The 27,136-nt window shown below is 41.5% G+C and overlaps 1 protein-coding gene across 3 annotated transcripts in view; it reads left to right on the forward strand.

The window, feature by feature from the left end:
* The first annotated feature begins 8,433 nt into the window (after nucleotides 1–8,433).
* upf3a (UPF3A regulator of nonsense mediated mRNA decay) overlaps nucleotides 8,434–27,136 on the forward strand; it is a 57,689-nt gene continuing 38,986 nt past the window's right edge. For 2 of the 3 annotated variants that reach the window (XM_078545546.1, XM_078545544.1), the window contains exons 1-2: nucleotides 8,434–8,657; nucleotides 19,705–19,811. In XM_078545546.1, coding sequence (XP_078401672.1) covers nucleotides 8,541–8,657; nucleotides 19,705–19,811 — 224 coding nt within the window. In that variant the 5' untranslated portion in view covers nucleotides 8,434–8,540. The remainder of the gene's footprint in view (nucleotides 8,658–19,704; nucleotides 19,812–27,136) is intronic. The other variant, XM_078545545.1, reaches the window with a different exon arrangement.

Here is a 27,136-nt window from a genome sequence, read left to right on the forward strand (position 1 = left end):
CTCCTTAACCCAAGGTTCGCACACTTTCATTATTTTAGTGATACAACTAGTCACTAACTCTTCTATACTCTTATTGGATTTACTCAGTCTCTTATTTGGCTCATAAAAGTTGTAGGTGATTTTACCTCTTTCTTAAAATCAGAGACCGAGAATTACAATTGACATAATCTCACACTAAATCCAACAATTTTATTGTGAATTAAATCAATTAAATCATAGAGTCACCCCCTCCCCCTCTGGTAGTCAATCTTAGATGACTGCAGGTCACTTACAAGTGACCTGGGAATGGACGGACAGGTGGCAGATGAAGTTCAATACAGAGAAATGTGAAGTGAGGAGCAGAGGGACCTGGGTGTATATGTGCATATGAAGGTAGCATTGTTATTTTCGCACCATACAAACACCAGGCAAATCTCAGAGAACCTTGCTTTGCACCCCCTACCTTTACATTTAGATGTAATCATTGTGTTTTAAGGCACCTTTATTATTTGGCCCTATGTTGTTTTCCCCCAACACAAGGACCACCACCACTTAATCACATTGTACCCATTAGTAGCCACTCTAATCTTTCAACAGTGTTTTCTCCTCTAGCTTCAGGTAGGTAATTCACCACTCTATTTTTTCAGCTGTTCAAGCAAAGGTAAAATAGGTGAAATGTCCAGCTTCAGGTATAAACTCATCCTTGTGCTGGGTCTGTGCTGAAGGTTCTGCCCTGAGTTTATCCCCTTAATATGAAAAAATGGTAATTTGTATCTGATAGTCATATGGTGAGCAATTTGGTACGGTAGGTTTACCCACAAATATTATTTTACTTCTGCCAGGGTAAATTGATCTAGTAGTAGATGATGTATCCATGTCCATAGAGAGGAATATTGTCTAACTCCATTTGTAGAGAAATGAATTAAATTTCAAAATCTGTCATTGATTATAATTGAATGGGATTGAGGAAACACAAAATTGGAATATTCATCATTTAATAAATTAATATGATAATTAAAAAAACTGTTTAACAGAAAATGGTACAGGTATAGTCTACACAACAACTGAATACATAAAATGCTGTGCACTGTGCTACTGTAGTGGATTTATGGCCAAGCTTATTTAACATACTGTTATGATACAGCAGTTGGTAAAGGCTGAGTTGTTTAAATCCCAGAGGGAAACTTGAACAACTGTCATAACCTATATTTTCAATTGATAAGTTTGAAATGCAGCTCTGAATTCAGGAATAAGACCACCAAGCCCCAAGAGGTTCTATATATAAAACTAAATTAAACATTTATTAATTTAACAACAAATTAAACACATACACAAGTCTACAAATTACCACCATGATAACTTTTAAACAAATAACCAAATTAATCACTACCAGGTACATCTCCACCAAGGCAAAAATAACCCATAGACTTTAAATAGACACCAGGCAAAGCAGATTTGACCTTATTCAAAAATTCAAAATGAAGTTCCTTTGCAGACACAGTGGGAGGCTTGCATGCTGGTTAGATCTTAAATGCCTCTACCATACATACAATCTCCTTTCCCTCTTTATACCTAGCTTACCCTTTGAATGTAAATTTTCCATGGTATCACTAGGCTTTTTTTCACATCTTCTAACGATAACATTTTCATCCCACTAATTTTATTAGTAAGCTGAAAAAAAATAAACACATTGCTTGGCATCTTCTAGCTAGATGCACGATTTTACTCCCACTCTTGAATGCTTTATTCAACAAATGCAAATTTACACTGTACCTTCTATCCTCCTTACTGTTTACCCAATTAACATCTCAAACTATTTTACATCAAAGCACCCAGACTAGCTGACTTTAATCCAATTAAGACACATACAGTCAAACACATAGACACAGACCCCACTACAATTCCATTTTAAAAATAGTTTCCAATAACATTATGGACATTAATATCTCTTCATGACAATATGAACATACAAATTAGGAGCAGGAATAGGCCATTTGGCCCATCGCGCCTGCTCTGCCATTTGATAAGATCATGGTAATCTGATGTGGCCTCAATAAATACTTTCCTATCTACTCTCTATATCCTTCAACTCTCTTGTCAATCAAGAATCTATCTAACTCAGCCTTATAGATATTCAATGACCCAGCCTTCACTGCTTTCTCGGGAAGGGAATTCCACAGACTGATGACCCTGTGAGAGAAAACATTTCTCCTCATTGCTGTCTTAAATGGAAGACCCCTTATATTTAAAACTGTGTGCCCTAGTTCTAGTCTCTCCCATAAGGGGGAACATCTTCTCAGCATCCAACATCACATAAAACTGACATAACTATGATTTCTGTCATTTTTTTATTTATTATTTATTTTCCTTTCAAAAAATAGCAATAAGTTTAATTGAAACAAGTTGTTGTTATGCATGATTTGCACTCAGTAATGCCTTGCACACACAAGCTAACCAATTAGGATATATGGAATGTTCCTGTGGCTTTTATCTGTAAAATCAGAAAGGCAGAATTCTGCAGAATCTCAGCTGTACTTGTGACTACATTAGACAATCAAGAATGAATCATGTATACAAGTCAAGTGCAGAAAAAAAGAAAGGAAAAACAGAAAAATTGCAGAGCAAAGAGCAAGATAAGAATGCTTTACAATCTTTTAGATGGAAATCAATTGAACGCAGTAGGAATCCTTGAGGCATCAGGGAAGGCAGAGAGTTCAGAAGCAGAGAATGATTAAATATCTAATTCAACTCATTCTGGTGCCAAAATGGAGCAGGACCAGTCTGAGTGTGAAGTTGAAGAAAATGAAGAAGATGCTAATGTTTCTACAACCAGTCTGGGTAACTAGTGCAGGAGGAGAACATAGACTGCAAAGAAGAAAAAGATGAACATGACCCACTCCACATTTTTGCTAAGACAGGATAAAGGCAGACTTGTGCTTCATACAGGGAAATAAAATTCCATCCTATAGGAAAGCTACGTCCTTGCATTTCACTCCTACATTCCTGCTGGTGGAGAGAAAACTGAATGTGACTGGTCATCAGTGATGCAGCATGCTGTTTATTGCATTGCACAGCAAATTTTCCAGCAGGATGCAATAACTCAAGATTTTCTTCTAACCTTAGCCATGCCTATAAGGTGTACTGCAGTTGTAGCTGTCGCAAGCTGTTTAAGTGAAGTCCTGACCACTAAAAACTATGGCACAGAAGAAATGCTATATGAAACGGATGGTTGTGAGATGGATAAAAACAAAATACTGCAAATGCTAGAAATCTGAAATAAAAACAAAGGGTAGAATTTTTCATATGGTGGGCGGGCTTGGCGGGAACGGTCATGGAGCCGATCACTGCCATCTTACATGGCGCGTAATACATGAGTCGTAGCGCTCAGCACTACCTGTGCGGATGGGGGGAGGAGGGAGAATCGGGGCCAGCACTCTTTGGCGCGCGCGTGCGAAAGAGCGCTTCAATCTCCCTGAGGCATGGATCTGCCTCAGGGAGATTGAATCGATATTAAAATTATTAAATAAAAGGTTTAAAAATTTATTTAAACATGTCCCCTCATGTGTCACATGAGATGGGATGTGTTATTATATTTATGACATTTTATTTATTTATTTAATAAAAGCTTTAGGAAACCTCATCCCACTCGTGGATGAGATTTCCTAAAAAACGTGAAGGCTGCTTGGGCTTTTCGCCTGCCTGCCAACTGTAAGATTGGACGGGCAGCGTTAACAATTACAATAATTGCTTTGTTAATGGCCTTAATAGGCCGCTTACATATCGGCGGGCACGCAGCCGACTCCGGCACGTGCCCACCAAACAAAACATCACTACTCAGCGTGATGACATCGGGACACATGCCCGACGTCATCGTGTGTCATTTTACACGTCGGCGTGTCGGGCCTGCCTCCGCACGCCAACTGAAAAATTCTGCCCAGAAAGTACAGGAAATACTCAGCAGGTCTGGCAGCATCTGAGGAGAGAGAAACAGAGATAACATTACGAGTTGAATATGACTTCAACAGATGGAGATTGATAGGTCAAATGCATCTACTCATTACTTGGTAAAGATATTACAAATGTGAAAAAAAAGTGGAGGAAAATTTTTAAACAAATTTTCGATGTAATTTTTCTAAGAGAACACGGATTAACTTTCCGTGGCACAAGTTCCAAGCTGGGTGATAAGTCCAATGACAATGTCTTTCATTTTATGGAATTGTTAATCAAGTCTAATCATATTTTGGGTAAATATATTTATGAGGCAATAAAAGGCATACAAAAAGGAAGATTTCAAGTACATTACTTGTCATCTGAGAGATACAAAATGGATTTATTTAATAATGCACTAAGTGCTTGGTGAAAACAATCCTGGATGAAATTAAAGAGGCCAAATATTCTTCAATAATTTGCAATATAACACCAGATAGCTCACACAAGGAACAGATAGCATTACAGATCCACTATATTCATCAAGTAATGACAGGATACTTTGTGATTTGATGATGTATTTATGGTTCAGGTGTGTTACCAAGAAGACTCGGAAGGAATTATCTCAGGTGATTCAAAAGATCACAGATGAACAAGGATTAGACTTCAAACTTTTCTACAGGAAAGCTGATGATAATGGAGCTAACATAACAGGAAAGTGTGAAGCTCTGACAGTGCTTCTTTGACAGAATCCACAGGCACTTCTTGTCCTATTTGTAGAGCTGAAACTCTTTGGTATTGATACAGCAGAGTTGTCAATTCATTTTACCATGTTTTTTGAGTGTTTTTAGTTATTCTATAATGTATTCAGCGTGAGTTCATAAAGATGGGAGATTTTGAGAAAAATGTTCAATTTTTACGGTGTTCGATGTCTGATATAGTGGTCATATTGATTGTTTGTGTCTTTTTACCAAGAATCTGAAAGGTTTAAAAATAACACTTTGAGTGAGTTGCTTGAACCAGACTTGTACAACTGGAAGTTATACTGTTATGACAACAGCCGGTGTTAAGTGCTGCACAAACCAAATCCCAGAGGGAAACTTGGCTTACGGGCCACAACCTTCTTTCTTATATTCTGATAACGAGAAGATGATGTACCGATCTCAGCAGTAAGAGGTCCAGTAACACTTTTTGGTTTTTTAAAAAATATTAAAAGTAGAAGTTTTATTAACAAGAAAGAAAAGAAAACTTAGCACATAAGATTACAGTTACACAATTATGGTTAGTCTTACAAAACATTCCCTCAAAAACTCTCTACTTGATCAAACCTACAAATAAACACCTTCCAGGCAACACTCCCTTATAGGTGTTTAAATATGAAAAATCCAGTAATATCACACAAGGCAAACTGCTGTAGCTTCAATAAAGGTGTACCACATAACCTTTACCCTTCTTTCACTTTATGGTATGAACCCACTTCAGAATAAAATTGCTTTCTGCAACTCAAGACTTCTCAACAGCAAAGACAGCTCCAGCCATCTCCAGATATCTCAGCCATCTCCAGGTTAACAGCTATACAGCCATCTCTCTAGCTCAATAGCTAAAAACCAGCTATCCACAGTAACTCTAATATACCACTTTTCCCCTTTCAACTCAGTCCCATTGTTCTCACACTCCTTTGAAGCCCAAACTCTTCCAAATATAAGATCTTTCATGCTTCCATCTTGTCTTTACTTTTGGGTCAATAAAAATATAATATCCCCACTACTATTTAACTATGGACTCCTGCAAGATGCAAACATTTTCTTTGTTACCTCTGACTCCCCTTTGAAATTCAAACTACCGCTCATCTTATCTAAGAACTGCACATGTTAGATTTAACCTATTTACTTGTGCCTCAATTTTACACCTCTTATCCTTCTCATGTTTCCAAAACATCAGACAACCTGACTCCTACCAAACTCTTGCCCAGCTTAATTAAATCACACACATCCAGCCTTCTTTACAGAATAACACAATATTCCCCCGAAATATTAAAGACTAACATCCATTCTCACAATACTGCTAGCCTCTCAAGTGCATATCCAAATGAGATTGGAATCTAGTCCTTTAGCACTAAGATGCTATACTTGATGTTGAAAGAGACAACACTGAATTATCACTGAATTGATACAGTTGAGAGAAAAATGCAATTATTAATGAATATGAGCATGTTGCAACAATGCTAAGCATCCACCCTCCAGAGATATCAATGGCATCATGACACCCATCATCTAGAAACAGAGAAGGTGATGATACAGCCACAGATCATCAGGACAAGCTTGCGAAGGACCAGTTTTGAACAATATTTTCTCGGCTGCAAACAGTGACACCGTATTCCTGGCTAGAATGTAGATGATTGGGTAATTCCCCATCTATCAGGCCTAGAGACTCTACTGTTTTTAGTGATTAGGATTGATTTTATGCACATGTTTTTTTATCTAGCTATCCTGCACTCACTGCATTTTACTAAAGAAAACATGTACATTTAGCAGGAGACATTGCTGAGTTTCCACAATGCCAGAGTTTTATTTGTTCTCTTCAAATAGACTTTGCCATTTGCTTTATTTGCTGTAAAGTACAATTGGTTGCTTGAGCCTGACCATATTTCCTGCCCTGCCTCCAACTCATTGGCTTACACAGTTGCATCAATGGGAACTCTGTACTTGCTTTCTCATCGTGGTCTTTCTCATAAATAGAAGAAAAAGACTCAGATTTACATGGCACTCTACACGGCCACCTGTCATCTTAAAGCGCTTTACAGCCAATGAAGTACTTTTTGAAGTGTAGTCACTGTAATAATGCAAGAAATGTGGCAGCAAATTTGCACTCAGCAAACTCCACAAAAAGCAATGTGATTATGACCAGGTAATCTGTTTTTTGTGATTTGATTGAGGGATAAATATTGGTCAGGACATTCAGGATAATTCCCATGCTCTTCTTCAAAATAGTGCCATGGGACCTTTTAAATCCGCCAGAGGCAGTTGGGCCTCAGTTTAAAGTCTCATTCAAAATACAGCACCTTTGACAGTGTTGCACCCTCTCAGCACTACTGAAGCATCAGCCTTGGTTTTTGTGCTTGTGTGTATCTGAAAAAGACTTAAATTCCTGTGAACTTTTCTTGAAAACAAAAGAGTTGCTCTTAATTTTTTTTTAAATTTTTGTTCCACTGATATCTCTGGTGATATAGAATACAGATTAGAGCCCCTCAAATGAAGAAAACATTAGCCAAAAAATACTACCACTTACTTTAGTAAATAGGTTGCATGAAGTTTCTCTTCAGAACCTTTTCCCTAACCTAATTGTTGAACCCCGCATATTTAGCTGCATAGTAGCATGTGTGTTCAGCACTGAAAGATTTTAGTGTGTTCCTTGTTTTCAAATCCCTCCATGATCTTGCCCCTCCCTATCTCTGTAATCTCATCTAGCCCCACAACCCACCAAGATATCTGTACTCCTCTAATTCTGCTGTCTTGTGCATCCCTAATTTTAATTGCTCCACCATTAGTGGCTGTGCCTTCAGTTGCCTCGGCTTACATCTCCATACCCTCCTATGCCTCTCCACCTCTCTACTTCATTTTGCTCCTTTAAGACACTCAAACCTCACACTTACCTTTGACCAAGCTTTTGGTCATCTGACCTAATTCCTTATGAGGCTCGGTGTCATACTTTGTCTTATAATGCTCCTGTGAAGCACCTTGGAATGTTTAATTATGTTAAAGGCACTATATAAATGTAAGTTGTTGTTGTGCAACGTGTGAAGTACCACCGTGCAATATGGGTCAGTCAAGACTTAACAAGTCTTGCCAATAAACCTGAACTGAAATTCAATCTCCCAAAAAGCTGTTGAAACTACATCAATTGTAAATTTCAAAATTAAGAGTGACATTTTTTTCGGCAAGGGTATTAAGAATTACAGAGTGAGGATACATATAATACAAATCAACTATGAACTAACTGAATGGTGGAACAAGCTCCAGGGGCTTAACTCCTATAACATCACAAATTGAAAGTCTTGAAATAAAGTTTACAAAAATGTGGAAACTTATCTTTACTCTTCTATTTTCTTAACTTCATGTTTTATTATGATTGATCTGTTGCATCATAAATTTCCCCCGTCCCAGCTTGGTGCTTGGTATAAACGTACACACTACTCACCTCCACACTCCAGTACAAAACTGGTTATACCCACTAAATTTTTAACATTTTCAATACTGACGTTTGGGTCTTCCAATTTTTTTTTAATGTATCAGATAATAAACCTTTAAACAGTAAATGCAAATGTCAAACAGCTGCAGGGTAAAAAAGTAAATCAATATGCTTCATCCCTATGAGCATATTTAAAAGTGAATTGTGACATGCTCCATGTTAACCCCTACAGTAGCTGCCACATAAAAGCACGTACTCGACTTCTCAGGGGCATCAGCGGTGTTGAGAGGCAACCAATCAGGGAGCAGCAGGAAGCAAGGTTGGCGGGGGGGCGGGGGAGAGAGTGAGTGCGCGGGTGATCTCGCGAGGCGTGGCGCTTGTGAGCGCGTGTGTGTGTGTGTGTGTGTGTGTGAGAGAGAGAGAGGCTGAGCGAGAGAGGGAGCGGAATGAAAGAGGAGAAAGAGAACAAGGGGCGAGAGCGGCGAGTGGAGATCCAGTTCAGAGACAGAGAGGAAGGGGAGAAACGGAAAGAGAAAGATGAGAAAAAGGAGGTGCTCACTAAGGTGTGGGCCGCGCTGCTCGTTTTCTACCCTCACGCACGAAACCGTTTTTTTGTTGGGTGGGGGGTGGGTCCAGAGCGTTGCGGGGTCTCCATGGTGACGTGAGAGTTAAAATCATAAGGCGGACGAAGTGAGTGGTGACGGTGATTGACAGCTCGCGAGCCAGCCTCGAGCACAGGACCGCACGCGCGGATGCACTTGTTCCTTTGGTTTGCAACCTGCTCATTGATAACCCGTTATTCATCATCATCGTTATCGTGCGTGATTCACATCCATATATTCCAGGTTGATAGGGCAGAGGTTTTCCAACGAATCATATGGAGAAACGGGCATTGTCCTTTTCATGTGTATTATAAACTAGCTTCACAGCCATCATCATCTTGAGTAACAACGTGCATTTTGAGCTTAAATTTCTGTGACCGTAAATCATGTGATATGGGACGGGTTCTGGCTATTTTCAGATTCGGTTACTTCGACGTGGTGAAATTCTCCCCTTTGTAAGAAAACAAAACAGGAGAATTGCTTTCTTTCCGCATCCACGATCCCGTAGTCTCACATCGCACGTTTTAAAGTCGCATATCATTGTGATTTCGTTAGCAGGTCATTCATTGTGGAGAGAAGAAAAAATTCTTCATTGAAAATATTTCCTGTTTTCACCGATCTTTTAAGGCCGGCAAGGACACGAAGGGTTTCCTATGCCATAAATATTAAAATATCTCTAAAGGTGTGCTTATTCACTGAAGGTGTTGTGCATAATATTAAACTTTATTAATCGTTTGTTGCTTAATATTGCGTAAGTTGTAAATGTACAGATTGGCAGACTAATTGTAGATGCAGTTGTTGCAGATGGACAAGTGAGCATTAAGTAAGAGATAAGTGGAGCTTGTAACAAAGGCAATGTAATGGTTACCAGGGGCTTGAATCTACATACAGACTGGACCAATCAAAATGAACTGGGAGATGAGCTTGTGGGTTGCTTTTGTAACAGTTTCCTGGTGGAACCAGCTAAGGATAAAGCTATTTTAGACGTAATGTTGTGCAGTGAGACAGGGTTAATTAGTAATCTGATAGTAACGAATCTGCTGGGAAAAAGTGAAAATAATACAATTGAATTCCATGTTAAGTTTGAAAGCAACATATTCCAATCCTGGACAAGAATGTTAAACTTAAAGCCAATTGCAGAGGTATGAAAGGAGAGCTGGCTAAGGTTGATTGGGTAAATAGACTAAAGGTATGATGATAAATAAACAGTGGGAAACGTTCAAAGAAATTATTCAAAATGTTCCACAAAAATACATTCCATTGAAAAACAAAACTCAGCAAGAAAAATCCACCCATGGCTTACTAAGGGTCATGTTAGATTATAAGAGGAGGCTTATAATGCAACAAAGAATAGTAGTAAGCTTGAGGATTGGGAGTGTTTTAGAAACCAGCAAAGGGTGACCAAAATGTTGATAAACAGAAGAAAAAAGAATGAGAGTAAACTGATAAATTTTTACAAATTAATAGTTTTTACAAGTATATAAAAAGGGGAGGAAAGTAGCTAAAGTAAACAGCTGTCCTTCAGAGATACAGACAGGAGAAATTATCATGAGGAAATGGCAGAGATTTTGAAAGAATATTGGGCAGAATTTTCTGCCTGCTGGGCGGGCGGGCCCGACCCAATCTCCGGCGGGCGGGGAGCCGATCCCCACCGGAGAAGCGGGCCCTGCCGCCATTTTACGTGGGTGGGCCAATTAAGGCCCGCCCAGCGTGACGTCCGGTGGGGGTGGGGATTCCTTAAAAGTGGGAATGCGCTTTTTCGCGCATGCGCACGAAAGAGCACACATCTCCCTGAGGCTAAGTGCTGCCTCAGGGCGATCGCTTACACTTCTTTAGAAGAAAAAAAAATTCCCTAACATGTCCCCCTCATGTGACAATGTCACATAAGATGAGACATGTTCATAATTTAAATTATAAGCTTATTAAACTTTTAAATCCCTACATGAAACCTCATCCCACCAGTGGATGACGTTTCATGTTTTTTCTATTGCCCGCCGGGGCTCCTGGTCTGCCCGCCAACCTTAAGGTTGGATGGGCAGGACCTTTAATTGTTTAAATGATCCTGTCAATAGCCTCAATTGGCCATCAACAGGTCGGCAGGCCCACAGCTGATTTGGCTGTGCCCCCGCCTTCCTGAAAATTTAAATGGGGCAGGATGACGTCGGGGGTTCCCCCCGAAGTCATCCTGCGTCATTTTACGTGTCGGCGAGCGGGCCCTGCCCCCTGCTCGCCGACAGCAAAATTCTGCCCATTTTGTTTCTGTCTTCACGGTAGAAGGCACACATTACATACCAGAAATAGAGGGTAACTGAGGGGGCTAAAAGGATTGAGAGTGTAAGGTAATTACTACCAGTGGAGAATAAGTATTGGTGAAACTTAAGGAACTAAAGCCACCAAATCCCCAGAACCTGATGGTCTGCATACTGTCATTCTAAAAGAGGTAAATGCAGAGACAGCGGATGCACTGGTTATGTTTTCTTTCTAAAATTCCCCAGATTCTAGAACAGTCCCAGCAGGTTGGAAGTTAGCAAATATAACACCATTATTTAAGAACCAGTGAGAAAGCAGGGAACGACAGGCCACTTGGCCTCACATCAGTCATCAGGCAAATGCTGGAATCTATAAAGGAAGTCTTAAAAGAATGCAATTAAAAAATTATAGTATGTTCAGACAGAATCCACATGGTTTAGCAAAAGGGAAATTATGTTTGACATATTTATTAGTTTCTTGAGGATGTAACTTGTAGGGTAAATAGAGGGAAACCAGTAGATGTATTATTCTTGGATTACCAAAAGGCATTTGATAAGGTACTGCACAAAAAGTTAATACAGGATCTAAGGGCTAATGGAGTTGGGGGGGTAATATGTTAACATGAATAGGGGGTTGGTTAACAATCTGCAGGCCCCACGGTACTTTTAACAGATGGGGAAATATGGCTGTCAAAAACAGTTTAAAGAATTTTATTTCAGCAGTCTAATTGATCTGTTTTGTCCTGTGTTTGGTAAGAAGCAAAATTTGCATTCTCTAGACATTATGAACTTTAAAATTAACAGCTAAACATGTCTATTTAAATAGTGGACAAAAGAATGTTAGAACAATATATTAAGATTCTGAAAGGTCTTGATAGGGTTAACACAGAGGTTGTTTCCCCTGATTGCAGAATCGAGAACATGGGGTCACAGTCTCAGGATAAGGGGTTGCTCATTTAAGACTGAGATGAGAAATTTCTTCAATCAAAGAGTTGTGAATCTTTAGAATTCTCTACCCCAGAAGCTTTATTGAATATATGTAAGGCTGAGATAGACAGACTTTTGGCCTCTAAGGAATTTGGGAAGTGGATGGGAAACTGGAGCTAAGGCCGATGATCAGCCATGATCATAGCCTGCTCAGGAGACTTATGGTCTACTTCTGCTCCTATTTCTTGTGTTCTTATGACAACCTTTAGGAAGAAATTTAGTTGTGTGATTCTATGATGTGTTCAAACACTGCATGGCAATATTTACATGTCAATTATACAGACATTTGGCATATATAAACTGTTCAGCAAGGGCAACATTTTCCCCCCGTGGTGGGGGGAGTGCAGGAGTGGGCGTGGGTGGGTGGGCGGGCGGCCTTCCAATTGGCACCCCCGGTTGGGGACGGCGCTGTCATTGTGTGTAGGTGGGCCAATTAAGGCCCGCCCAATGTGACGTCCACCAGGAAGCACTGTGTGCTCCCTGTGCAGGTGGGGGAGGGATTCCCTTAGCTGGGAGTACGCTCTTTTGTGCATGCACGCGAAAGAACGCACAGATCTCCCTGAGGCAAAGTGCTGCCTCAGGGAGATCGGCTCTAATTGAAAAATTCAAATAAAGGTAATAAAAAAATTTCCCTGCCATGTCCCCTCATGTGACACTGTCACATGAGTTGGGACATGCCCATAACTTTTATTAAAACATTTCATAAAAATTTAAGCACCCTCATGAAACCTCATCCCTCCCGTGGATGAGGTTTCTTGTTTTTTCCGAAGCTCGGCTGGGCTCCTGGCCTGCCCGCCAACCTTGAGGTTGGACGGGCAGGTCCATTAATCATCTTAATTAGTTTTTTAATGGCTTTAATAGACTGCTGAACTGCAAATCTAAATGACGCAGGGTGACGTAGGGACACACGCCCGACGTGTCCCCGTGTCATTTTACGCGTCGGCGAGCGGGCCCCGCCCCCGCCTGCCGACTGGAAGATGCTGCCGCAAGTATTCTACATTAAACATATGATCAGTATGAGTTTGCCACAGAGGTTTGACTTTGTTTGGATCTTTCATCAATAGCTACATTAAATTGGACCCCTCTCTCCCATTGAGGTTAGTCACAAGCTTTTCATTGATATGCCTTTTCATTAATGGATTGAACACAATTATAAATTCTAATTTGGACAATAAATAGAAATATAATTTTAATTTTGTTTCCTAAAATAATTATGGTTTAAACATTTTATTGTATTGAATGCAATTTATTATGAATATTTTGTAAGAGTGTAACTCGTAAAGATCCCCAGTAGGTATCTAAAAAAAATCCTGTTCCTTTTAGGTTTTTTGTATGTATTTGTATTTTCTGAATTTTTTAAAATCCGAATCATTTTGGGCTTTATTGCTTTCAATGCAATACTAATATCAAAAGGATTAAAATTACAAAGTTGGAAACTTTGTAAAAAAAATGTTCAAACAAACATTGATTCTTCTTTGCAAATGTAATACTTTGATTGAAGCATTCAGAAATTTTTCATTTTGTTTCACTTACTGATTTTCTAAAGAAATAGACAACTGACTAACAAGATAAATACTTCTGTTAAAGAAATATCCAATATCTTTGGTACAAAATAGTAACATAGATCTGTCCTTGCATTATGGAAACTAAGTGCTGCCTCTATATGAAGTTAGTGAGTTTGAGATGTTTAAAATGTTTGATATGATAAATATGGAGAAATTATTTCCTCTGGTGGTGAAACAAAGGGATAATCTTAAAATTAGAGCCAGGTCAGTCATGTATAAAATCAGCAAAACGCTTTTTCACTCAAAGGCTATTAGAACTTTGGGATTCTCCTCCCTGAAAAGGCTGTGGAGCTAAGACAACTGGAGTTTTCAAGACTGAGGTACATGGATATTTTATTAGTTAAGTGCATCAAGGGATATAGAGCAAAGGCAGGATATTGGAAATGAGGTTCAGATCAACCATGATCTAATTGAATGATGGTGTATGCTGGAGAAGCTGAATGTCTTATACCGGTTCTTATGTTCCTCATTCCACACTATTGCTTTCAAGAATTGGTTCAAATTGATATGTAGAAAAAGTGTATTTATCGTGATTTGGAGAATTTTAACGCGCGGATACATGTAGAATATTTGGATAAAAATGTTTTATCTATTTCAGAATTCTTCTGTCTAAATTGGATGTTGCATACAAATAAAAATTTTGAACTTTGGAAAACTTGGGATGTCCACTTTTCTCCTCTCCCAGGAGATATGTCTTTGGGTGGTGGGGAGAATGTATACACCCACAATTATGTGGGACAGGCTGGATGGAACAGAGAGTCTTTTCCTGTCCATCATTGTTTGTATGTTTGTGAATGCTATTAAACAGTGTGGATCTCTGACAGAGGAAACATTAAAGTGAGCCTTACTTTTTCCAAGTATTTAGTTTATTTTCATGCAGCTTGGTGAAACACTGCAAAGGCAACATTTTCACAACCTTCTTGAGAATGTTTAGCAGTATCTTCAAGAATACATTTCATACTTCTCCCAATTCTAGTTCCATGGTTATTGTTTGCCAACCAAAATGTAAATAGGATGGTACAGGTCAATATGTATTTCACTCATCTTTCAACTTGGCGTCTTGCAACCCTTGGCTTTAATGTTAGCAATTTAGATTTTAACTGTACCTCTTTTCTCTCTGGGAATGGCTGGGCTGGCATTTTTGATATGGGGGCTGGATAGGGTTGGTTTAGGGTGGGATATGCACCTCTCAGCAGGGTACCCTTTACCCTTGGCATCAACCTGCTTTTTTTCTTCATTCTATTTCTCCAGGCTGCTTTGTTTTGCTTAGTATTTTCCCGCTTCCCATCCTAATCTCTCTCGCTATTCACACACACTATGTCATGTATATAAGTTTTTTATTTTTCTAATTATGGCTGCTTTTGTCTCATGTCATTTAATCATCTTCTGTTCTCCACTAAGCATGTTACAGGTCATGATGTTTCTTTTCCTCTGTATATGTTCATGGTGTGCTCCCCTCTTCCCCACTTGTTCTGTTCCTTTTTAAATGCTGTTTATCTATTACATCAGTCAGTTTTGAGGATGGTTTCAATGTCTGAAATGCTGAATCGTGTTCTTTCAGTGGATGGTACCTGATCTACAATCATTGCAGTATTTCCTGCATTTTCAGATTTTCGGTGCCTGCAGTATTTTGCTTTTTGTTCTATATCTGTCTCTGCTGTTTTCATTGTCACTGACATGTTCACAACTTTACACTAATTTCTTAATCTGTTTAAAACTTGTGTTCTTGCACCTAATGGTATTTTGCACTATTAGTTTGATTGCAATTAATGTCATCGCATCATAGCTGGATAAAATTTGTGCATGATATTGTTGATGACAAAAAGTCTTTCAATATTATATTAACCATAGGTTTCTCTCTCCACAGATGCTACCTTTGCTGTTTCTAGTATGTTCATAGAACCACAATGATACAGCATAGGAGGCCATTCAGCCCATCCTGTCTGGCTGATTCTTTGGTAGAGCTATCCAATTAGCCCCACTCCCTGGCTTTTTCCCCATAGCCCAGAATTTTTTTTCCCTTCAAGTGCTTATCTAATTCCCTCTTGAAAGTTACAATTGAATCTGTTTACACCACCCTTTCAGAGAGTATATTCCAGATCATAACAGCTCTCTGCATTTAAAAAAAAGTTCTCCCATGTCAATTCTGGGTCTTCTGCTGATCACTATAAATCAATGTCCTCTGGTTGCCACTGGAAGCAGTTTCTTCTTAGTTACTGTTATTAAAATAATTCATAATTTTAAACACCTCTATCAAATCTGTTCTTAATCTTCTCCATTCTAAGGAGAACAATCCCAGTTTCTTCATATCATTGAAGTCCATCACCCCTGGTACCATTCTGATTAAATCCTCCAGCACCCTTTCTAAAGTCCTTGACATCCTTCCTAAAGTGCGGTGCCCAGAATTGAATATAATATTCCAACTGAGACCTAAATGGCTATATACAAGTTTAGCATAACTGCCTTGCTTTTGTACCCTATACCTCTTTTAATAAAACCACAAATCCCATGTGCTTTTTTTAAACCAGCCTTCTTAACTTGTCCTACCAATTTCAAAAGATTTGTGCACATACACCTGCAGGTGTCTCTGTTCCTGCACTCTTTTCAGAATTCTGTCATTTAGTTTATATTGCCTCATCATTCTTCCTACTAAAATATATCACTACGCATTGCTCTGCGTTGATTTTCATCCAACATGTACCTGTAAGTTTCACCATTCTGTCTATGCCCTCCTGAAGGCTGTTACTGTTCTCCTTATCGCTACATTTGAGTGTTGTGTCATCTGCAAACTTTAAACCACACTCTATAACCAACAGCAGATCTTAAATATATATCAAGAGGAACAGTGGTCCTAATACTAAATCCTGGGGGTACCAATGTATACTTCACAGTCTGAAATAAACCATTCACTATTATTTGCTAATTTTTGTCCATCAAACAATTTTGTACACACACTCCCACTTTAATCCTTGGACTTTAATTTTGCTAGAAAGTCTATTATGTTAAAAGCCTTTTGAAAGTGCCCATACACAATATCAGATGCACTATTCTCAGCCACACTTTATATTACTTCATCAAAAAGCTCGATCAATTTAGTTAAACAGGCTTTGTCTTTAACAAATCTGTGCTAACTTTCGTTAATTAATCTTTATTTTTCCAGATGCTAATTAACTTTATCCTATATTAATGTGTCTCAAAGTTCCCCCACCACGACTTTGTCTGACCTGTAGTTGCCGGATTCAACCCCCTCCTTTTTCATTAAACATTTGCAGTTCTCTGGTGCCACTCACATACCTAGGAAGAAGTGGGAAATTGTGGTCAGAACTTCTGCAATTTCCATCCTTGCTTCCCTCAGCAATCTTGGATGCAGCCTGTCTGGACCATTAACTTTTCTACTTTGAGTGCTGCTAATCTTTTAAGTGCCTCGTCTTTATCTTTTCCTTTCCTATCCAACATCATTACTACCTCTTTTGATGCTATATTAACATTTTATATTTATTTTTCACATTTCCAGCATCTGCAGTGTTTTTCACTTTTTTCTAATATTAGCCATGTATGCTATGTACATGCATATTTATTTGTTTAGAAAGTGTTGGTAGCTTGTCTGCAAAATTAACTCCAAGCATTTTAATGGAAGCTGAATAGGTTGTTTTTTTTGCCACTTTTAGAGAGATACTGCAACTGCAGACTTAGAAATCATGCATGCAGCACAGTTAATAGTAAACCTAATACTTACCTTGTTTACTAAGTCAGCACCAAGTGGACCCAGTGTCAACTTGGCAGCCAAACTTGCCAAATCCAACTTTACCTTGGGGTTGCTACTTGTTTCTTATGAAAGATAGATCAAGCAGGTCTCGTCAGAAAAAGGCATTGAAGAAAATTGAACTGTAGCAATGGCTTCTGAAAGAGTAGGCTTAATGTAGGTATGATGACAAGGAACGATGGCCACTTAATCCTATATCAGCATTTCATTACTTTTTTATTCACAGTACCCAGAACAGGGTTATTTTGTTTATAATCTTGCTACAAACTGTTCTTGGGATTTAGTTCCCCTTTGCCCCGCAAAGAACAATATAGCAAAAAATGATCTTTAAAGACCATGTACAAAATAAACTCTTCAGTTCGCGATGTTGCATCACTGCACTGCAATGAATAGGTATTCAGGATTCAATACTGGTGAATAACTTACTTTAATTGTAAAAGCAAACTACAGAGGACTGTGGAAGTATGTATTTTTACTTTCTGTAAGATTGAAATTTCCATTTAGCAGGAGAGTACTGTAAATCAAAATAAAGTATTTGCATTATTCCCTCTTCTCTCCATTTATTGATATGCTTCTGGTAGGATATTCTATGTCCTAAAAATTATCTGAGGAAAAATATCTGCTTACCTCTTCCTTTATTGATTTGGTGATGTTTTAAAATATATATCCTCTTGTTACGAGCTCACTGATACATGGCAGTTATTTTTTATTTACCTTGTCAAACCTTTAGTTTCAAAAACCTACATCTGTTCACCACTTAATCTTCAAAAGAACTACACTTTCTCCTGTGTGGGCAGGAGATTCATTTTGAAATTCTCGTCAAACTCGATGAACAGGTAATCACACCCTGTTGGCCTGGTATAATGAGCAAGATCAGTCAGAGAGAGATCAGAAAGCTGGACACTATCCCAACTTTGACTTGTATAGGCTTAGCATACCTCTCTGTTTTTGTACTTCAATGCCCTATTTACAAAATCTAGGATTTTTTTTTTACAACTTTATGTATTGCCTCCCACTTTTATGGATTGAGGTAGCTGAACCCCTGAGACACACACTTCTTTTTATCTTGCCACCCTAGTGCAAAATTGTTCTCATTTTTGTCCCAAAATCTAACACCATGTCTTTTTTCATATTAAATTTCACATGACAGGTTACCAGATTCCCAGACATATGCCCTCTTGAAGTAACTTAGACTTTGCAAATTTTGATATTGTGGCCCCTGTATCCAAGTTTAGATTGTTTATCGAGAATGTCAATGGCCCTAATGCTAATCCATAATGGGTACCACTGTTTACATCTTTTCAGTATGAAAATCATTTATTTTCCAACCTATAATCAACTTCCTATCTATGCTGTCACATTCCCTTCGTGTACTTCTATTTTGTCACAGCACTCTTGCCATATTGAGTTCCACTTGAATGGTTATCTATTATTTTATGGAGACTCTGGGCTACTCAAATGTCAGCATCTCCCATCTGAAGCTCCCTGGTTGGGTCCTAAGGTATTCAAAGCACTATATTTGGAACTTGTTTGCAGGAGTTGGTGGGAAGATGACAGAGTTAGACACCAGTCTGCTTTTGGGCTCCACTTTGGATTTTTTTGTCAGGGTTTACTCCCTTAGTGGGGGCTGGTCAGCTCAGGTGGCTAGATGGCTAGCATGTTCAGAATAATGCGAACAGCGCAGGATTAATTCTTGTTCTGACTGAGATAGACATGGGACCTGGCTCCTCACTCTGCCCCTGAGAGTGGAAGGCAATGGCAAACCACTACTGACGAGGAAAATGGCTCAGGATGAAGCATCAGCAGATAATGATTCATGGATCTGCCTTGTAGACAGAGCCCTTGTGGAATGGAATGGAACTCCCTTAGCTTTAATCTCTCCTGAGGTATCCACCTCAAGTGGGGTCACGGACATAGCTGGGAGTTTGGTTCGTAGTGACAGTGTGTGCCCACATGCCAGTGGGCCTGCATGATGCATGCCTGGGGGCCAAACCTCCTCTGAAGCTTGAACCTGGCACCACGAGGGGCCTAGTTTTGGTGTATCACCACAAGAAGACACAGCAGAGGACTTGCTGATGGAGAGGTTGTGTACTGACAAGGAGAGACTTGGTGCATTTGGCTCTCCTCACATTGCTGCAGCCAGTGGTGTGTGCTGAAAGTGAGAAGCAGACTACTACCCGAAAAGCAAGAAGCATGTTAACTCTTTTCATCCACATACTGGGTGCATCACTTTGACATGTTGGACACCAGATAGCATTGGTGGAGGCAGAAATGCTAGAATCATTTAAAAAAAAACAATTGGATGTGATTGTGAGGGAGGCCTTTAGCATCTCTCTGGATGAATGAACTAAGGTGGTTGGAGCAGTTTTCTTCATCTATTATTATCTTATGAATGTTGTACTTAGTGAAAAATCTCCCTAATCCCTTCATTCATATGTTTGCAGGTGGTGATTCGGCGTTTACCTCCTAACCTAACAAAAGCACAGTTAGAGGAACAACTGCATCCACTCCCAACGCATGATTATTTTGAATTCTGTGCTGCAGATATAAGGTACGAATAAGAATTGGATCCCCTTATAAATGTATTTTATTGTTTATACAACACACAGCTTGCATTTATAAAGGGATCCAATAATACACACTAAATAGTAACGAAATGTAATTTTTGAGTAAAATTGATTCAATAATTTGAAGCCTCGATAATCATTCTTGTAATTCCAATCAAATCCAAGGTCATTATTCTCCAATATGTAGTCTATTTTCTAGGATGTTTCAATTTTTAAAATCAGAAGTACTATTATACATTTTTTTGAATTGATGTTTTATGAAAGACCACCATGTTTTTAAAAAGCAATGGAAATGGTATCACTATATTATTGTAACTTTTTCATCTAAGATCTTTGTCCAAAAAAATTTGAATTGAAAATCCACTGAATGTTATTCTTACTTTAAATGAGTTAGTTACTTGGTTAAACTAGTGCACTTGACAAATTTTTACAAGCATGTTAACCAGTGCACAGAAACAAATCAATTGTGATTTGTGGCATTGAAAAATCCACCCTTGCTGTGCACTGTTACGATCCTGTTAACGACTGTTAATGTTTAAAGAAGAAATCTGAACACCCAGCAATTAACAGACAGAACTACACCACAAGATTTCATATTTTTCTAAAAAAAATGAGCTTTATGTATAGAAAAATTAAACAAAGCAAGCACCACTAACTTAATATTATAGCTTATAAAGACTTATGCTACAAATTCAGTTTTACTTTTTGCTTCCCTCCCAAGAGCTCCCCTATATTGCGCAATCTTGAAGGTTCATCTACTTTTCCTGGAACCAACTCAAAGTTATGCCACAGTCCTTCAGAATTTACTTTAATTCTCCTCAGTATTCCAGCCTTCTCCAAGTTACAAGATATATGGAGATCCTTCTGTTAGCTTTTGGCTAAGCAATCCTCCACTTTCCTTTAAAGACCTTGCTCCTGTGGACTCTTCACTCCTTGTTCTGGCTTTGGACATTCATAGACTGCTTTTTTCCAGTCTGCTTCCATAACTTCCATACAGTTCTTTCTAAGCTAACTACTTAAGCTAACTGCTTTCTGCCACAAGGCTGTGAGGATCACTGTAGATTTCTTCTTCTAGCTTCAAATTAGGCAAACCTTCCAGCTTCTTTCCCCTCTCATAAATTCCAAACTTGAGCTTGACCCCCCCGCCCACATTCCATGTGGCGATAGATGAAGTTAGTATTTTCGTTGCTTAATGCTCGGAAAGCCGCCCGCCGTCCGCGATTGGCTCCGCACCACAATTTCATATGGGCGGGCCAATTAGGGCCTGCCCAGCATGGATCACGAGAGGCAGCGCTCAGTGCTGCCTGTGTGGGAGGAGGGACATGTGGGCCTAGCGCGCAGTTTGCGCATGTGCGAGAAAGAGCTCTTCAGTCTCCCTGAGGCATGGAGCTAACTCAGGGAGATGAAGCGCTGTGTAGAAAAAAAAAAATGAAGAGAATAAAAATTTAATAAAATATGTTCCTGCATGTGACACTCTCACATGAGCTGGGACATGTTTTTAATTCAAAAATATAAGTTTTTATTTAATGTTTATTTGCTTTAGGAAACCTCATCCCGCTTGTGGATGAGGTTTCCTAAAAAATGTAAAGGCTGCTTAGCCTTTTCGCCTGACCACCAACCGTTAGGTTGGACAGCAGCATAAATTTCAATTTAATTAGATTGTTAATGGCCTTAATAGGCCTTTTAATTATCGGCGGGCACGCAGCCGACTCCGGTGCGTGCCTGCCGAACAAAATATCGTGAGACTGTGCAATGACGTCGGAATGCACACTCGACATCATCGCACGTCATTTTACGCTCAGGCATGTCGGGTGTGCGCCCACACGCTGAGTGTAATGTTCTGCCCAGAGTCTGTGATTGGAGGAGCAGCGAGAGCAGGTAGGAGGGAACATGTGTGTAGAGGAGCAGATGCAATTATTCTGGCTGACCCTGCATTAGCCATGCAAGAGGCTTTCAGCTGCACTGTCACAAATCACTTGTTGACATCCTCCGGGAGACTGATGAGAAGCAACGGAAAATGAAAAAAGAAGAGCGAGTCTTGCCAATAACAAGATTGGAGTGGAGAAGACCCGGGGGAGTTGACAATCAGGTTTAGCTTATGATTCTTGGGGAGCTCTAAGATGAGCTGGTGGAATTAGTGAGAAAATTGTTTAGGGATACAGCCTTGCGCCAGGAAAGATCTGACTGCCTTACGTGCCCACAGCTTGAGCCACTCCCTGGGAACTAGAAGGGACTAATTTGGCCTCCCCTTCACTTCTAGTGATACTGCATTAAGCCACTGGTGAGTTATCTTGAGTAGGGTGAGTGCTGTGCCAAAGTATGGGGCAATCACAGCTTATTACAGGGTCAGCTGTGCAGACTGCGAGGTGATGCGGGTGCGGTTAATGATGTGAGGGAGGGAGAGAGGGTGTTTGTTCCCAACTCTGCTCTGTAAATACTTCCAAAATCCTAAACCTGGCTGTCCTCCCACATTAGACTGCACATGGACCCGAGCACTACCCAAGCGCCCAGCAATGGAGGAGGCTGAGCTCCCGGACTGCTTAATGGTGACCAGCCTGAATCATGTAAGGGGAGCTGTCCATAATATAGCCGCATTTGTCAGAACAATGAGGCTGATAGCGAGGTATTTAGTGTCAAGTTAAAAACAGGGCTTTGTGGTCTGGATCTGGCATTAGTGGATGAACTGAGAACCCCATTAAATTTGAGCGGGATTTAGGTTAAGTTACTGGTGAGGCGGCTCACCCTTGTTAGTGCAGATCCCCAGCAATGGCACTGGCTGAGGAGGAGCCGCAGCTGCCCCGACAGGCGCATTGGCAGCGACAAGGAGCCGAGTCCGGGCAAGGTGAAGAAATCCAGGTTTGGGGGAGGGTGGAGAAAGAGGAGGGGATGATTGGGTGGGTATGGGTGGACACAGAGGGAAGGGCTGAGAAATAGGTGGTTGTGTGGGGAGGGAAGGGCTGGGTGGAGAAGGAGGGCATAAGTGGGGGCGATGTGGGGTGGGAGGGAATGTGGGGGATTGCGTGGAGGGGGAGGCATGAGTGATGACTAGGTTGGGAGGGAGGACACAATTGGGAGGGGCTGACTGGTGAGGGAGGGCACGAGTGGGGTCCTGAGTTGGGAGGGAGGGCATGAGTGAGTTAAGAGGAAGGGGTTTGGGAAGAGGGGCTGCTGAATGAGTGTATGGGGACAAAGGATTAGGGAAGAGGAGTTAATCTGTGTGTGTGGAGGAAGCAAGTTGGGAAGAGGGGTTTATGTGGATATGTGTTGGGGGCAGATAAGCTGATTACAATGTGTATGGGGGACAGGGAGAGGGGCTTCATGAGTCTTCTGTCAACATGGAATATGGAGAGGGTGGCAGAAGCCTACAATATTACGTAAAATAACTTTTTTAAAAGCACTTTAAAAATATAGATGTTCATGACATATATTGTTGTATGTTGATCTTTAATATGTGAACTTAAATATTAACACACCGAATGCTACAGTGCTGCTTTATTGCAGTTTTGTTTTTGCTGGCCTCTGGGGTCACATTAATTTTCAAGAGTTTTTTTTATATATTGTCTTTCACGGGATTTGGGCATTGCTGATGGGGTTTGTTGCCCACCCTAATTGCCCTTGAAAATGTGGTGGTGAGTTAAAATGGGGTCATATTGGAAAATAGTTTGCAAAGCACTGCTGTGGTCCTTTGTTTCACTTCGCATGTACATAATCCAGCAAGGCCATGTTCTGTTATTAGTATGAACTTCAAACTGTATTACATACAGTAACTGCATCGAATGCTGAAGTCACTTTAGTGATTTTATGCATTGATCTAAAGTCTGGACAGGAATAGAAGGTAAGCAAAGGGAAAACTAATGTTTGTACCCACTTGAAGTCTTAATAATTCCATATATTTGAAGTGGCTAGAAGCATTTGAATTTCACTACAGATCATAAAAGGAGCTATAATTACATGATTCCTTGTCGCAAAAAACTTCAGACTTTTTTGTCTCTGGCCACTGATTTTCAGACTTTTTTGTCTTTGACCACTCTCGCCCCTGATTACAGCCTACGCTAGTCCATATCTGCAGCTGTCTCCATCTGTTCCCAAACTGAACTGCATGCTTCCATCAACTCTGACCTTGTAAAATAAACACAGGTTAGCTTTTAACTGTAATTAACTCCAAGCTTGTTTGAATTGCATTTACTTCAGGTTGCTTATCGGTTTCTCCATCAGATACCCTCATTTACCTATAGCTAAAACTTTTAATTCCTGGGGCAGAATTTTCTGCCTGTTGGGGGGGGAGGGCTGGAGTGGGCACGGGCGAGCGCGGACCCGATCGGCGTCCGAGATCGGGTCCGCGCCACCATTTTGCGCGGGTGGGCCAATTAAGGCCTGCCCAGCGTATTTGCTGACTCCCGTGGACAGCAGGAGTGTGCGGGGGGCATGCACAGACCACCGGGTCCAATGGCAACCCAGCAGTCTGTTTAAAGGAAGGCCTGGCAGCCTCCTGTAGGCTGGTGACAATGGCCAATTTGAGGTCACACCACAGGGGGTCAGCTGAGCAGGCCAGGCTGGAGGGAAGGGCAGAGGAGCAGGCCAGGCTGCAGGGTCTGCCACAGGAGCAGGGCAGGCTGCAGGGTAGGCCAGCGGGAGGCCAGTGCACCCCTCGCTTTTCAGATGAATGCTTTGCTGCCCTCCTCGAGGAGGTGACAGCATGGCGGGAGGTGTTGCTCCCCCAGGATGGGAGGAGGAGGCCCCCCCCCACAGGATCAAACGTGCCTGGGAGGAGGTGGCGGAGGTGGTGAGCTCCCGTGACGTGGTGCGGCGCACCTGGATCCAGTGCTGTAAGCACTTTAACAATTTGTTGCGCTCTGGAAGGGTGAGTACCACGTTGGCATTGGGCATTTGACCCAGCAGGTAGCCTTTGCCTTTGAGGCCTCCGCACAAGTCTTACTGTGTTGACTGCATTGAATCATGTTTGGGCATTTTTCCTATGCTAGGTGGGCAAGCAGATAGTGCCCATGCTTAGATCAGCCTGAGTGGTTCATGAGGAGATGAGTTCTCCCCCGCACCATGTGTTGCTCTTAGTCGCACATGACTAGTCTGGAGGCAACCTGCAGGAGTTGTAACTAGGCACATACTCAGAACTCCAACACATGTCCTATTCAGGATGATGAGATGGTGGAAGGGGAGCCTCAAGGTGTTGTGACCAAGAACCGTCTGCTGCCGTCGACGCTGCATGTAGTTGTGCTTCCTTACTATGGGAGCAAAGACAGTGTGTTTCCCAAAGTGATGTACGCAGCATGTGTCTCAGGTGGCCATTGGGGGTGTACTATCTTTGTGTGAATCATCAGCAGAAGCGGGGAGAGGAGGCACTGGATGCCTGATATGGCTCACTGTGGTTGGGGTGTGGCGTGCGCGTGCAGAGTCCATGTGCAAATAGCCGCAATGAATGGTGTTCTCTCTTTCTCAGGAGAAGAATGCTCATAATGCATCGGAGCGTTTGAGGACTGGAGGTGGCCAGGCTCACCTCCTCATGTTAAGCCGCTTCGAACAGGAGGCCCTGGAGCTTGAGAGACGCCATGCACCCAGGTCAACTGGTGTCAGTGAGGCTGGGGTGGAACGGCCAGGTATTTGAGGCCAACAATGAGATCCGCAATGTCCTTCCAACATCCATAGCACTGATGATTGTTTAATTTGTTATTGTTGCAACATTGCTCGGTCACAGAGTGATAGAGTCAGAAGTGTGGATCATAGAAAAAGGTCTTTTGGCCCTTCAAGGGTGCACGGGTCAAACATGTTCCTAAGTCTTCTAATCCCATTTCCCAGCGCTATGCTCATGGCCTTGTATGCCATGGCATCACAAGTGCACATCCAAATACTTATTACATGTTAGGAGGGTTTCTGCGTTTACCACCCTTTCAGGCAGCGAGTTCCACATTCCCAACACTCTCTGTGTGCAAAAGTTGCTCATCACATCCCCTGTAAACCTCATGTTCCTTACCTTAAATCTATGCCACCTGGTTACTGATCCCTCCGCCAAGGGGAAAAGTTCCTTTCTGTCGACCCTATCTATGCCCCTCATAAGTTTATACACCTCAATCATGTCACCCCTCAATCTCCTCTGCTGCAGGAGAAATAGCCCCAGTCTATACTATCTCTCCTCATAAGTCAAACTCTCCAGGTCAGCCAGCATCCTGGTCAACGACCTCTGCACTCTCTCCACTCCAATCACATCCCTCCCGTGAAGCGCATTTCAGAACTGCACACAGAACCATAGCTGTGGTCTAGGCAGCGTTTTCTGCTCTTGGAACATTACCTCCCTGCTCCCTTATTCTATGCCTCGGCTAAAAAAGGTAAGTATGGCATTTGTCTTCTTAAACACCTTATGTACCTATTCTGCTACCTTAAGGGACCAGTCGACATGCACACCAAGGTCCCTCTGATCCTCGTTACTTCCTACCATTCATCGTGTATTCCCGTGCCTTGTTGGTCCTGCCCAAGTGCATGACCTCACACTTATCCACATTACATTCCATTTGGCATTCATCAGCCCATCTGACCAGCCCATCTATATCCACCTGTAATGTAAGGCTATCCTCCTCACTATTTGCCACCCCACCAATGTTCATGTCCATTTGTTCTGGAAGGTTGAGCGCATAATGAGCCAGGGGGAAAGGGATGAAGTGTGTCACTGTGTGCACGCTAACTGATTCACTGTCCTTGTTCATTTCAGCATCATCAGAACATGGCCGGCAGGAGGAGCTGCAGATGTCCCTCTCACACCTGAGGGCCCTCAAGTGTCACCTGCGTCACACCATTTCTGTGAGGCAGGCACCAGCGCAGATACTAGCACCTCGGTGGGCATTGGAACATCGGCTAGTGTCTCAGGGCACAGCGGAGAGGGCACTTCACATTCGCTGGAGGAGCTGGCAGAGACAGAGAGTGCCGATGGCTCCAGCAGTCGGAGGACTGTAGGGGACCAGGCATATGCTCAGTCGGTACCTGATGATGTGCCTTTGGAGTCGTCCGCGACGCAGCAGCTGCAGGAAGTGCGGCCGGGTATGCGGGAGCATCTGGGAGTGATGCATGGGGCTGTGCGTCGCTTGGTGTCCGTGGTGGAGGAGTCCATGCGGAGCATCACTGATGCAATGAGCCTCTTAGCAGAGCATCATGCTTCCTCCATGGAGAGAGTGGTGACTCTCATGGAGAGGCGCTTCCAGGAGAACAATCAGGTCCTCCTGGGGTTATGCTCGGACCTGCAAGCCCTCACAGCGTCAGTGGCCACAGCTGGTCAGTGCCAATGTGGGAGATGGTGTGGGCTTCA

The sequence above is a fragment of the Cetorhinus maximus genome, chromosome 7, assembly GCF_964194155.1.
Source record: "Cetorhinus maximus chromosome 7, sCetMax3.hap1.1, whole genome shotgun sequence".
In the NCBI taxonomy this organism is placed as follows: Eukaryota; Metazoa; Chordata; class Chondrichthyes; order Lamniformes; family Cetorhinidae; genus Cetorhinus; species Cetorhinus maximus.